The sequence below is a fragment of the Sander vitreus genome, chromosome 1 (assembly GCF_031162955.1).
Source record: "Sander vitreus isolate 19-12246 chromosome 1, sanVit1, whole genome shotgun sequence".
NCBI classification, from domain to species: domain Eukaryota; kingdom Metazoa; phylum Chordata; class Actinopteri; order Perciformes; family Percidae; genus Sander; species Sander vitreus.
Genome location: NC_135855.1, coordinates 33,979,080 through 33,992,966, shown reverse-complemented (window position 1 = coordinate 33,992,966; position 13,887 = coordinate 33,979,080). Strand labels below are relative to the sequence as shown.

Sequence of the window (13,887 nt, the reverse complement as noted above, 5' to 3'; positions counted from 1 at the left end):
GAGGTTAGCTCAACAAGCGGATTGGCGTGCAAGTCAGTTACAGTATGACGAGCGCAAAGAAACGCTGGAGCTGAAGGGCTGCCGCCGGGTTCCCGGTCAGCTACAACAGCAACGGTGAGAGAGTTGTGCATAAGATGAGGACGGTGTTTCGGCATTGCTCGACCGTTGTAAGTTATGTGAGAGGAAACACATCCAACATGCTAACGTAGACATTAAACAAACCGGAGCCAAACTCCTTATCCCCCACTGCTTTCAAGCAGCCTTTAGATGGAGTAAAAAATTACACTCTTGTTTTCATTATGAATTTATTAAAAGTTCAATACATGCATTGAAGTGTAAAACAAAAAAGGCCTAGCCTCATTAAAAAAGAAAAAAAAAGGGGAACATAGCGCTTACCATTGCCAATAGCACGGTATTGCAATATGGTGGTTATCACGCCAGCCCTATCAGAAAAACATTTTGGGGACAATTTCTGTTAACTTCTGACACTCAGTCAAAATACACACTGTATGCCTCTTCCTTAATCTTTCTACTTTACAACCACAACAGCAGGTCAGTGTCGAGCAGATGGCCGGCCGGCCGGCCGGATGCAATATCCTGCCTGTGCATCCGTTTGATTACTTCGACCACTGATCCCAGCAGGATTCCATTCACAACCCATACACAATCAATACAGGAGGCTGCTTTTCAAACCTCCCCCCAAAAATCTCTTCTCCTCCCTTCCCTGCCATTGTGCACCACTCACAGACAGACCAACAAAAGCAGGCTGGAGGGAGGATGTCCCTAACTTTAAAACATGCATGAACACTAGAGCTAAAACCAGTACTCGACTGCATATTGAAATGTATCAATATGATTATCTACTTAAACTATTGGTCATTCATGCAATACCAAACTTTTGCTGCTACTATTGGCTTTACTCATTGTTCCACATTATCAAATTAACACTGACATTTTCTTGCCTGCTGGTTAGACTGATTACGCAACTTTAAGACATAAAATATGAAAGCAATCAATAGTTTCAGTCTTAAACCTTGCAAACACATCCACAGAAACATGCCCGAACCACAGCTAGCCCAGGTTCAGCATGTTGAGCTTCCAGCGCCGAGTGTGAAGGCTGAATTCCTCTGGGTGAGTCTTCATTCATCAGAATCCAAGTCTGAATTCAATCTAAAAAGGAAATTCTGCTGCAGGCTGGCTTCTGCAGCCCCCTGCCATGCACCCCTCACAGCTCGACCATTCAAATTCACTTAACAGCAGCGGTGTCTCTCTGGCAGCACGATGACTTCACCCGAGCCTGGCAGACGAAGCACACGGATCTCATAAATCTGCTGGATTAGTCAGATTTAACTGTCGTCCCAAGCCACCATTGGTTTTATGGGTGTCCCAGCATGGGAAAAGACATGCCTCCCCCCCCCCCCTCTCTTTTTAACACTGGAATTTATGCAATCGCTGTATTTCACACACAAACACAGTGTCACAATGCTGGGAGATGGCAATACATTAACACCCACATAAATGGCTGGGGCAGCCGAGGAATGCTGTCCACACAATAGGTTAGACTTTTAAGACTTTGAGACTGTGGAGCAATTAGCATTTTGGTAACGTGGAGCAAAGAGAAAAGCAGGATTGAGGAAGAACTCCATGTGAAGCAATTCTTAAGAGACACTGTCTTCAAAACCCAAGACTTTGGAGAGGCTAAACTTGCAGGAACAGTGAGATTATAGGGAACAGTGCAGCAGCAGGGGCTGCGAGGTGTTGCTGTGTGCTCGTCTGTGGCCTCTGCTCTTGGGTTTGGGGTCTGGAAGGTGAACACAAAGGCCCCAGCCTGATGACTGTGTGGTGCGCTGCTAGGGGAGCGGGCCGACTGAGCAAACGGGGACATTCTTTCTGCCTGAGGTCACTAGCTGGTGCCGTTCAACCCCCCACACCTCTCCAACACCCGCTCTCTGCCCGCTTCCCTCGCTGAGAAAAGGAGGGGGAGGGCTCCATGTCTGCCCCTCTCTCCTCTGGCCTTTTGTCACCAGACAGCGCTGCAGAGAGCCCGAACATCCCCACAGCACTACAGGTGATAAAAGCAGCTCCGTTTACAAGTTACTACTAAATTTAAGACCTATAACACCTTTTAAATGGATTGTAGTGTCAAAGCATAACAGACGTTATCGCAGGACAATTTACAGATAGAGTAGGTCTAGACAACACTATCATTTACAGAGACCCCCAAGAGCAAGCATTTGGTGCAATTTGAATGTATTACAAACTTAACTGCACAGATGTAAAGTTAATGAGATCAGAGCCTCATATCACTCTCAAAATAGACATTATAACTGGTTGGAAAACACAGAAAATGTTTTTCTATGAGAATATATGGTATAAAAATTGCCATGCTGGAAACAAACACTGTTTCCCTGTGAACAGCTAATGCAACTTAAATGAGCTTAAGAAAAACAATATAAAAAAAAAGAAGTAATTTACCCTATTAATGGTAACATAACCACAAAATGATAAATAATTACATAACGATGACTGACTCTATGCTCACAGTGTTACTGTTGAGGCTTTAAGGCCCTGACCTCTGCACTCCTTAAAGCTGGTTGCTTGTAATTTTTGCTCCTTTACGAATTAAGGCTCATTCTGCTAATGGACTCATTTTGAATAATGGCGTTGCCATGGAGATGAGCGTTTGTATGATGAAAGAGGACTGGTGTGTCACCGTTGCAATGGTATTATTTGGCCAAATTTCCCTGTGGTATAGCAGTTGTGTTTAGCCTGTTCACACACAAGGAACTGGAGCGCACTTGCTTCTAGGAATAAATCAGCAACATTTAGTGTAGCCACGGAAGGCTGTACGTTTTTTTCTTTTATCCCTTTTAAGCCTAGATCAGACTCTCATGTTGTATCTGTTGGTAAGCAGGCGTAATGTCTGGACCAAAGGGCTCCTGGCATCACTGCTGCCAACAAGTTCTCTCAATCAAATGTTTTAGGATATATATATATATATATATATATATATATATATATACATATACACACACACACACACACACACACACACACACACACAGTATATGGTTAAGGTTAGAGTTGATAATTTAATAAAATACATAAAAATATCAAAGCATCAAAAACACAGTCGCTGCTTTGGCCAAAGAGTGCAAACCTCTTCTTCTATGGGTTGTAGTAGAGGCACCAGAAGTGGAACGTCAACTGTACAACCTCGTCTGACTGCCTACTCTCCACCACACTCTTGTCAGAAGACCGACACTGATAAAATAGCAAGATTTAAATGCAAGAATATGTTGCCCATTGCTGCTGTTTTGAGAGAAAGCTTTCAGGATAAAGACAGAACTGGAGTCAGGATATAAAATTTCAAGTCGCACCACAGTTATATGACACCACACGGTACATCTTGTTTTTGTTTTTTTTAAGTGACAGCCTGAATGAGAATGATTAAGGTGTAACTTCCCCCACCAACAGGTGCAACAAAAATAATCTGATCAGGGACAGACGGATGTCAATCAAGCATAGTCTGCATACACTCACACAGTCTTAAGACGAGGTCTAATCAAGCAAACGTGTTTACCTTTGAAACATCTAAATTTGCAAATGCTGCTAAAAATCGGTCATATCAGATCAAATTCCAAGTATTTGTCAACTTCCTATTGGTCATATGGCTGTTGGTGTGTTTCAACATGGAATAACTGTTCCTCTTTCAGGTCACTATTTCTGACAAACCTATGCTCTAAAGAAATGAGCTAAACACAGAGCAATGAATCAGGCAGGCTCATTGAATCTCCGTAACTTAGGACATAGGACACAACATATGCTCAAGTACTACATTTTTGGCACTGCCTGATTGACCAAACAAGTGGCTTACAGTAGGCGCTGGCCGCTGCTGTGCAATCATGTTGATTGGTCTGAAAATAAAGTTGTTCTGTATACTCCAATTGTTCCTGGAGTTTTGATCTCTTCAATCAGGTTGACTACTCAACCTGATTGGAGATCTGAGCGTCCAATCACAGCCCGGACCTGCCTGCATTCACACTAAAAGAGCTCATGGTTTGCCAACATGGCCACTCCAATGCAGACAAAAGACATCGCTGAGTGGACTTGTTTCGACATCTTTTCCTAAAGTTGTGACATGCACACTAACAGACAAAAACAACAAGTTATTTGAGTTTCATCACCTGAATATTGTTTTATTCCACTGCTGTGTCATTTTGTCACAGACAATAAACCGAATGATATGTATTGCTCTTGTTCTTGTTGGTGGGAAGCATCCCTCAGTCTCTGGCACAGAAACCAGAGCTCTGGCCAGGCTAGAAGGACATATAAATGTGGTGGTTTGCTCAAAAAAGGAGCTTCAAACTGATTTTTTTTTTTTTATACCATGTCATGGCAAACAAGATTTTGAGAATTTTTGTTGAAAACCCAGCCTTGGAAGGTACAGCACAGGCAGCAGTGAGCATATTATCCACCATGAATGACGCAGTTCTCCGTTAGAATCAGTAACATATCACCCAGTATTTGCTGCCACGCCTCTTGAGTCAGCAAATGTAATACTGAAACCAAAACACTAATTCCAGCACTGTCTTGGAGCATGCGCTGATTGCAAGATCTTTACACAGATCTACCCCTAATTTGCCACAAATTAACCACAGTGCTGGTGTAGCCTTTGGGTTTAAAGTACAGCTGTAACGGAAAGGCTGATGAGAATGTGGCAAGAACTGCAGAGGCAGAACATGAAAAAAGAGACGTGGAGAAGATAGGGATGATAATTGGTTTGTGTGAGAGAGAGAAAGCTTTCTCTCTGTGGCTCAACTAGAAAAACAATGTTAATAATTTCCTCTAGTCTGTGATGCACCGTTATTTTCTCATATTGTGCTAGGAGTGCTTTTGGGATTTGGAAACAGATCAGCTTGAAAACCCTTCTGGCACTATTACATTTATCCATATCACGTTGAAAGAGACAGTGTACTGGCAGTTTGGTAAAGCAGCTAATGGGACAGAATGATATTTCCAAAGAGCTAACTACTATTGAGGTATAACGATGAGCTATACAGTGATATGTACAATAAGTAAAATATAAATATACAGCCGAGTGACTACCACTGCATATGTTAATATCTGCTGTCAACATTTCATGCAAACACATAAAGACCTGCGGCGCGGCGGCTGACTTCAGCCCACACATCTCTGGTAACAAACAACAAAAAGACGAGAAAGGTAAGAAATACATACATTATTTTATATTTTATTGATTCTAGAGTAAATCTTTTACTTGTAATCAATGGTGATAAAAATATTTCACTTAAAATCGATGGCGATATTATGACACAGATCCTTGGAGCAACATGTCTCACGGCATCGAGTCTGCCTGTTATTCATTAAAAGAAGAGGAGGAACTCAACTGTTCAGCTACAAGTCCAACCAAACCACAAAGGTTAAATTGGGGGGGGGGCCAAAAACACAATACTCCTGGAGGCTTGTTAGCTGGCGGCTCACTGACCACCTGCTAATGAGAACACTTGTTAGTATCTAACAAGCTACTGACTTGTACTGTATAACTATACTTTATATATAGACTGGTATACCTTATATCAATATATTTTACAGACTGTTACATTTTTTTTTCTTCTTAAAGATAGTGTGGTTCATAATCCAAGTACTTCTAATAACATGTGCATGTAAACTTAATACAAAACACACTGAACTAAACTTTCCCTATTTTTCTGCTTCTGATTTTTTGCTGCCTGGCAGGTGCAACTAGTGTGGCGGTGAATGATTTGAGAAATTCAAGCCCCTGAGCTCTAGTACAGAGATGAGTCATCAGCCTTGCGGCTGACAGTGTGCTCATCCAGCCCGAAGCAGCGAGTTTATTTTTTTTATTTTATATGGAGAAGGCATGCTTATTTTCAACAACACCCTGTCCCACACTTGCACGGAAATATATATATTCACTCCAGTTGAAGTGTATTTCTGTGGGAAAATATATTCAGTGGCAAATTGGGGAAAGTGCAACTCCTCTTGCTACAATTAAAGTGGCAGAGGGGCATATATACCTTGTTTAAAAGGCACATTAATAGCAGCTGTGTGAGGAGGAAGTGCTGCTCTTCAACATTACATAATGCATACAAATGTATCTCGGCAGATGTACTTATTTAACTTGTAGATAGCCGTGGCTACTCTAGTGTACAAACATTCTTCGACAAAAAGAAAATCCAAACTGAATTGACCCTATAACCCAAAAACCCTGTCCATTTGTGTACGTGTGTCTGCACATGTGTGCATGCACGTCTCCGTGCATGTGCAGTTTTATGTGGGCCCATGCCAGGCCTGCCCCCTCTGATAAGCAGGTCTGGTACACTTTGTGACTGTCTGATTGAGGTCCTCCAGGGAAGGCCGGCTGAAGTGGAGGGGGGTAGTTTGCATTCTTGGCCATTTCATGAAAAAAGGGTGCAACCATGGGAGTAAGCCAAGAGGAGGGCTCAATTATGCATGGTTAAACAAAGCCCAGGGCTACCAGCGAGCAATGTCTCAGCAAACTCGGCCTCACACTGGAGCTCCAGACTCTAGGAGGACCCTACTCAAGGGAAAAAAAAAAAAAAAAGAGAGAGACAACGCAACCAAAAAACAAACAAACAGGGACATAAGAACGTAGCTCCTGATAAATCATTGGATTGTGTTATGACAAGCGCAGGCACTTTGAAACTGAACTTCTCAGAGGCCTTCAAAACACTGCTTAAAAGAAAACATTCCCACTCACATGAGGTCAAATGATACATCACAGAGTTTACATTACCGATAAACCATCTCGAGAGTCAGGATGGCCTGTGAAGCCATCAACAACGACCTGCGCTGAGCGCAGAAAACGACTCGTTAGCTCATCCGGGACATGATTTCTCCAATAAATGCAACGATAATTCTCTCAGGAGCTGTCTGTGGTTTTTGTCTAGCAGCAATGAAGTCCCACATAGCTTTTTTATGATGCCGTTACCCCCTCCCCAGAAGTAATCCAGTCATTCTCTGAGAGTATTTTTAGTCTTGCGAGGAAAGAAATCTGGTTGTCTCGCAAATAAGCTCGTTTGAAAGACCTAATTTCATCACTGAATGCAGTTTTCCTGAGTGTAGCTAGCTAATGACTCCTAAATAAACCCTAAAACATAATCAGGACTGTTAAGACAGCACTTAACCAGGTCAGAGGCTGCTTTTCCACAGCAAACCCGACAACTTGAGCAACTGGACACTCAGCATCTGGCCCCTCTTTCTTCAGACACACAATAAATCGGAAAGTATGTGGCTTTGGTTACATGTAAATTATAGGCAGTTCTTCCAGAGCCGGAGGGGGTGGGTTGGAGGATCAGTATCCATGTATAGTACACATATGAATGGAAGCAACCTGGCTAAAAAGCTCTCTCCCGACATCTTCCTCTTGTTTCCCCGGGAAACAGGAGAGGAGGGCTGGAGTCGGGTGACGGAGGCGTCCAAAACACACACACACACACACACACACACACACACACACACACAAAATCTATACTGTGAGCTCGAGAACAGATTTAATTACAGTCCTAAAGACCAAATAATGTCAGCATTTTATTTATTTGTGGCATTATAAGCTTGTTCCTGCTGCAGAGAGAACTGAGCGGCCCTGTTCTTCCACTGAGCAGACTTCAGGCCATAACACCACCTCTGACAGCAAGCTGGTGATACTAATGATGATTTTTCAGCAGAGACAGCAGCAGCTGAAGCTTAGAGCGAGGCTGTATGAAAGAATACAGAAATCTGCCGAGCGAGAAACGTGGGGTTCCCGTAAGCAGGAGCATGAGCAAACATTTCCCCCACTGTTTTCTATGTTTTCTGAGGATGACTGATGCTGCCTGAGATGTGGGGTGTATCTAAAGCATAAATACATTTAAGGCATCAGACTGATGGATTTTAAACACATCACTTGAAGAGCACTAAAGCATAAAGTGGCACACTTGGCTTTAGAAACTCTGGTTTAGCTTTAGACCAACTAGCCTGGTTCCAGACCTCAAATCACCGCCCACATCTCTGATTTCTTTCAACGATTCAAATGTGTGGTGCAACGCATGCCGATGCGTTTCCCTGGCTGGAGGTCCAATCGACCAATTTGAGCTTTGTAGTTGAAATTAACGATGGGGGCATTGTTTTTCTGGGCCCGAACCAGACAAATAGCAACACCATGAGCGCAGATGAGACTGACACACAGCCAAACAGGATATTGTGAGTTAACTTACAGAAATAACAACTCTTAAATCATCATATTTTCTCATTCTTTGTGAAAAATGCTATCTGGTCATAGCAACCACAGCTTTCGTGTAGATCAGAGGTTTTCAAACTGTGAGGTGCGCCTCCCCCAGGGGGAGCAGAAGAGTTGCAGGGGGTTGCATGTAGGGAGAGATGTGAGAGGCAAGGATACTATGTGAGATGAAAGAGGCAGGTTTATGCCATCGTTCTAAAAGCAACAAGTTGGTTATTGTAGTTTGGCCCGACGATTTGGCCCGCTTCTCGACACAGTCAGAAGTTGCAGCTGAAGCAGCTGTTACGACCATACACTGTTTAAAAACAGGTTATAACACACAGCTCACAAGACAAGAGACAACTGAGTAAAACACTTGGCGCCCGATTGTTGCAATTTGCGTCAATACTCCAAAACACTCCTTCTCTGTGTCATATCTGTCAAAGTCAAATCTGACCACATGATACACATGTTTTTAGATTCAGTGTGGCATACACTGCACTTATCTCAAATGTCCATTGCGAATAAGCGTCCATAGATTCACTTAGAATTCAGTGAGAAAACACGCTCCCTATAACACCAGAACTTGACTGAGAATCATAACGTTTTTAAGTTTTTTTTCAGTATCAAAAGGAATCCAGTGACAGTTGTCTGTACATCCATGAGTACACCGCAAACAGGAACAGCTAATTGCTAATTCGGCATACTTTTAATTGTGCCAATATGCCAAAATGTAAACCAATACAGGCTAAACAAAAACTGGCAGCTCACATTGTAGCCCACCGTGTAACTCACTGAATCCATTGCAATATTATACTTCCTCTTTACATACCTCAAAAGCATTAGGGGAACTTGAAGTGAATGTCCTATCGAAATGGGAGGGGGGGGCGTTATGAGGATGGGCGTTGGGGGGGGGGTGGGGGGGGGGCGCTGAGAATGGCTATGCATTGAGGTAGGTTAGCGTCCACATTTGCAGACCAGATAATGAACCAGTTTTTACTATGATTTCACTAAATTGACTGTTTGACTTACCACAGGAGCAGCAGGTGAAGCAGTTTGTGTGATACAGGTTCCCCATGGCCTGGCAGGCTTGGCTGGCTCCATACACACCTTTCCCACATTTGACACAGATACCTGTTAAGAGAAAAATGGTCAGTTAGCCGATGTTATGTATCCAGAGCAAAAAGTACTTTGTATGCATAAGAGTGTAAGAACACACTGAATGTGAATCAATCAAAAATCTAAATGTGAATAATTGAAGAAAAAAAAATTGTCTTCATGAGATTTGAACACTATTAGAATTCCACATCGTTCTTTGGCCCCAAAGCTCTGTGTCAACACTGATTTTCTGTTTCTTTATGGCTAAATAGTTTTGAGATTGAGTGGATGTTGAACTAGCTTTACTATTCAATGAAGATATTGTCTGCTACCACTGTGCACCATTAGAATCAAACAACTTTTGGACACGCTGCCAGCTTTGTTGGGAGCTTTGCTGGAAAGCTGATAAAAAAAAAAAGCGACTGCCAATCCCTGTGTGCTGCATTCCTGTAATTATACAACAGTCACAAAAAAAAAAGATTAACCTGCTACAAATGTCATCACTACTGTATGTGATCCCTTGTTCCCTCTGCTGCTTTTGAATACCAACGTCACAAAGCAATTCTGAGATGTCAAAGCATGTGAAGCTCTGAAACCACACTGTGCCTAACACAAAACATTAAACGGACTCTTACAAATGCACAGCTGCGTTTCCCAAATTCCAGTTTGTGATTATTAATTCACAAGTAATATTTCTCAAAATGATTTATATTCCAGTTGCACAAGTCTAACCTAAACTTCTGTCCATGTATTACATCATACCGTTTGAAGGCGCACTACTTCAGAAGAGCTGATGATTATGTTAAAATACGCCGACAGGAAATGCAGAGGATGTAAGGGGATTGTCAGGAACGGCAAGCCAGAAACAAGCTGAGCCAACAACTTTGTGTTTTTCCTCGTTACCAGGAAACGGCTGATTTGAGATTTGAGCTCAATGTGCTGCTACCGTACACAATCATACCAGAGTTACACCCCTGAATTGACTTTGAAGGGTACTTTGGTGATTGCTGAGTCAATTTTTATTGAACTATGGTATAAAACATTTGCATGAATGTTCATTTATGCAAATGTTTGACACCAGACCGTTTTAGATGCTTAACAGATGAAAACGGGGCTGTTTTCCCCACTCTTCTACTATATTTTGGGTTGTTCAGAGGACTTTAGAAATTCTGAGGTCATGAGTCCAAACTCCCTCAGCGCATCCCCATTAGGGCTGGGCGATAGGGAGAAAACCAGATATCACGATATTCTTGACCAAATACCTCGATATCGATATTGCGGCGATATTCCAGGGTTGACAATTGGTGCTTTAACAAAATATCTTTACACTTAGATTTCAGATAAATAACCATCAGTAATGTGGACATAATGTCTAAGTGGGGAAAAGGCAAACAATAGAACAACTAGAACAGTCTGGTAAGACTTATGATATCCAAAATCGAAAAGACGATATCTAGTCTCATATCACGATATCGATATATCAATATACTGTATTGCCCAGCCCTAATCCCCATTAAGATGTTTTTCAGTAGTCACCAGAAAAGTTTGTAAAGTTGTTTTTAATTATCTATAATTATTATTATCTCGCGGCCCTTTGCTGCATGCCGTCCCCCCCTCTCTCTCCCCCTTTTCTGTCTTCAAGCCATCCGGTCGATTGAAGGCCATAAAAAGCCAAAATCTCAGCTAATCAAAAACCTGATGACGCAGGGCGGTGTGGGTGTTTGATCAGATTTGATTTACAGTGCTGGCAACATACGCAAACAGCCCCGTCAACTGTAATCAGATTATGGTTCAAATGTTAAAACTGTGATTGGTGCACAGAAGGGGAATGGCTTCAAACTATTTGGACGCAGCAGCAGACTAACGATCCCCAAATTCACGCACAAGATGGCCTCCGCTGGGGTCACATTCCTCAGGGAGTGCAGGGCCAAAGCCTGGGTGGGGTGAGTCCAGGGTCACAGTGCCTAAAGGACACAAGATCCCAACAGGGAGCTGCCCACCACCACCCCCTCCTACCAAAGACAAAGTATCACATTTGCTTATCTTTGAAATAAATACGTATTTCACGAAGGATTTAGAGCAAGGACACACTTTTACTGACGTAATCTTAGAATTCCCTGGCTATCTGAAGCAATAATTCCCCTTTCATAACAACTCCAGTGCCGTATGTGACATTGTAGGAAACAGATAAAAGGACAAGGGTACAAGAAAAGCACTCAAAGGTTACATGTCTTCCCTACAAACCTGAAGTGTTTGCCCAACTAAATTAATTGGAATCAAAGTCAAATATTGGCATTTCCTGGCCTGGTAACCTGAACTCACGACTTCACTCATGCACTCAACGAAGGACACACAGCAGGCACAACAATTTCTCCAAAATAAAAGTCTATGATGGCAAACGAAGTGGAATGAAACGCAGGTACCAGTATGTGCTAAAACATTTTTGCTTTTACCTCTATGGCTTCCCTATTTAAGACGTGAAAACTACTCCGTGAAATCTCACAGCAAGTAAAAGTCATCCTGGTTTATCAGACCACTGCCAAAGATGGTTGAAGTAGAAGCAATCGCAGAAGGCCAGCTCACCGTAGTGGTCAAAAAGGAATAACATGTTGCATATCATTTCTTTGAAATTTTAATTTTAAGAAACATACGGCCACTTTGTAAGTAGAAAAGCTTTTTTATAGGACTTACCATGACTGTAAATAAAATCATTCACACACTGAACATTTGCTCCCAGTAAATGATTACATACGCTGCATTTTGGTCAGATAGCATTTACCAAATGTTAATTACGCACTCCTTTCTTAAAGCCTTTTATATATTATATATCATTTTCTATTTCTTCTTGACTTCTGCAGCACAAACAGTTTAACTTTTAAATGTTATGTTATGTATTGTATGAAACACAGCTCTATGACAGCAGTAGATTTACTTCCCGTACTCACTCTAGGCTACTTAAAATGTTGAAAATACAGCCCATTTATAATTATCTTGTTATTTACTACAGCCAATTATACAGTATAGTATTTGGTCATTGTTTTATTTCTGCCATTTCTATTGCTCATGAGTGTGCTTATATTCATCTTTTACTATGATGATCACTTTCTGCCTAGTCGTGATCAACAGAAGTACATTTCCAGGATAAAGCCTGACATCCGGCGCAATGTCAGGTTTTGCCCCACAGGTTCTGCTCTCTGTGTGCTGCCGCTCTCAAAATCCCTTCCATACAGGAAACGACAACAAATTTTGAGCTAGCAAGCTACACGCTGAAAATGACAACCAACTAATTTGGATCGTGCAATAACGCACGCCTGCTTGGTTCTTTCGGTGAATGAAGACTTACAAAAAATATGTTTACGGCGTTTACTACCTAACTGGGAAGTTCTGGGACCGATTGGTGGCGATTGCTATGGACGAAGTATGCATAGCAATACACTGGTAAGATTAAATCACGTTTACGTATTCAGCCAATCTAAATAGCTCACGTTACTGTACTGTGTGAACAGCTAACTTCATTTAATATTTGATATCCTTTGCGAGACTATTTTGCAGAGCCACAGGCGCTTCGTCTGGAACTTATCGGCGCCCAAGGCGATTTTGATTGGTTTAAAGAAATGCAAACAACCCGGAGCGTTTTTTTCTCCTATCCTGGAATGTATCTGTGGTGTAGCCAGAACTTACTCCACAGTGCTATGGAGATAGGTCTGGCAATGCGAGACTACTCTCTGCCACTAAGTATTAATTAAAACTCTATGGTTGCATGTGATTGGCTTGTAATTATGAATGCTACCTTTTTTGTGTAAGTGTGCAGAATTACCTGAGTGAGTATTACATCTAGTGAGGCCATACAACCCAAAAGAGAGGCAGGCCATGATCCAGTCCCCTTCCTCTGTGTTCATACCAGGTTTCTGTTACTGCATCAGGACAGCATACTTCCTTCTCTGCCTAAATGCAATGCCAACAATGGATGACATGGACCAGCTTGATGTGGTAATACTCAACCGATTATGAATGTTACTGGTAGTCTTTTTGTGACTAATGCTAACTCAGATTACAGTGTGTGATGTCAGTGTTAGTCACTACTATGTTTCTCTACTGTACGTATCGTCGTCCTGCCGCCCGTCGCGCTTGGAACACTAACACTACAATGTATCCTTGAAACAAAAGGTTACTTTCATAGAACCAGGTACAACTGACTACACATCCGTCTGAAAGCCAAGAAACTAAGTCACTGAGTCTCTGCATTACACAGTTGACAGCAAGTGGACTCCCAAAATGACAAACATTTGACACAGTGGAGTTTATATTCAGTAAACAACAACCAAAGAAAGTGTTTGAAGTTTGCATCTACTCTTATGCACAATTATCTAGCTTCATGATAAGAGAAGTTACAAGCAGCTCTCTTTTTTTTATTTATTTCCCACATAATGAATCTATGGCAGTGTAATTACAGACATGTCTCTTTGGCTTTGATTCTCTACCCAACGGCTGAACTAAAAAAGTAAGTATGATTTATTTATAAAGCA

General features: G+C 41.9%; 1 protein-coding gene across 2 annotated transcripts in view; it reads right to left on the bottom strand.

Annotated features, from left to right (window-relative positions):
* wtip (WT1 interacting protein) overlaps positions 1-13,887 on the bottom strand; it is a 29,141-nt gene that overhangs the window by 9,953 nt on the left and 5,301 nt on the right. For both annotated transcript variants that reach the window (XM_078253170.1, XM_078253161.1), the window contains exon 2: positions 9,296-9,397. In XM_078253170.1, the coding sequence (XP_078109296.1) occupies positions 9,296-9,397 (102 nt within the window). The remainder of the gene's footprint in view (positions 1-9,295; positions 9,398-13,887) is intronic.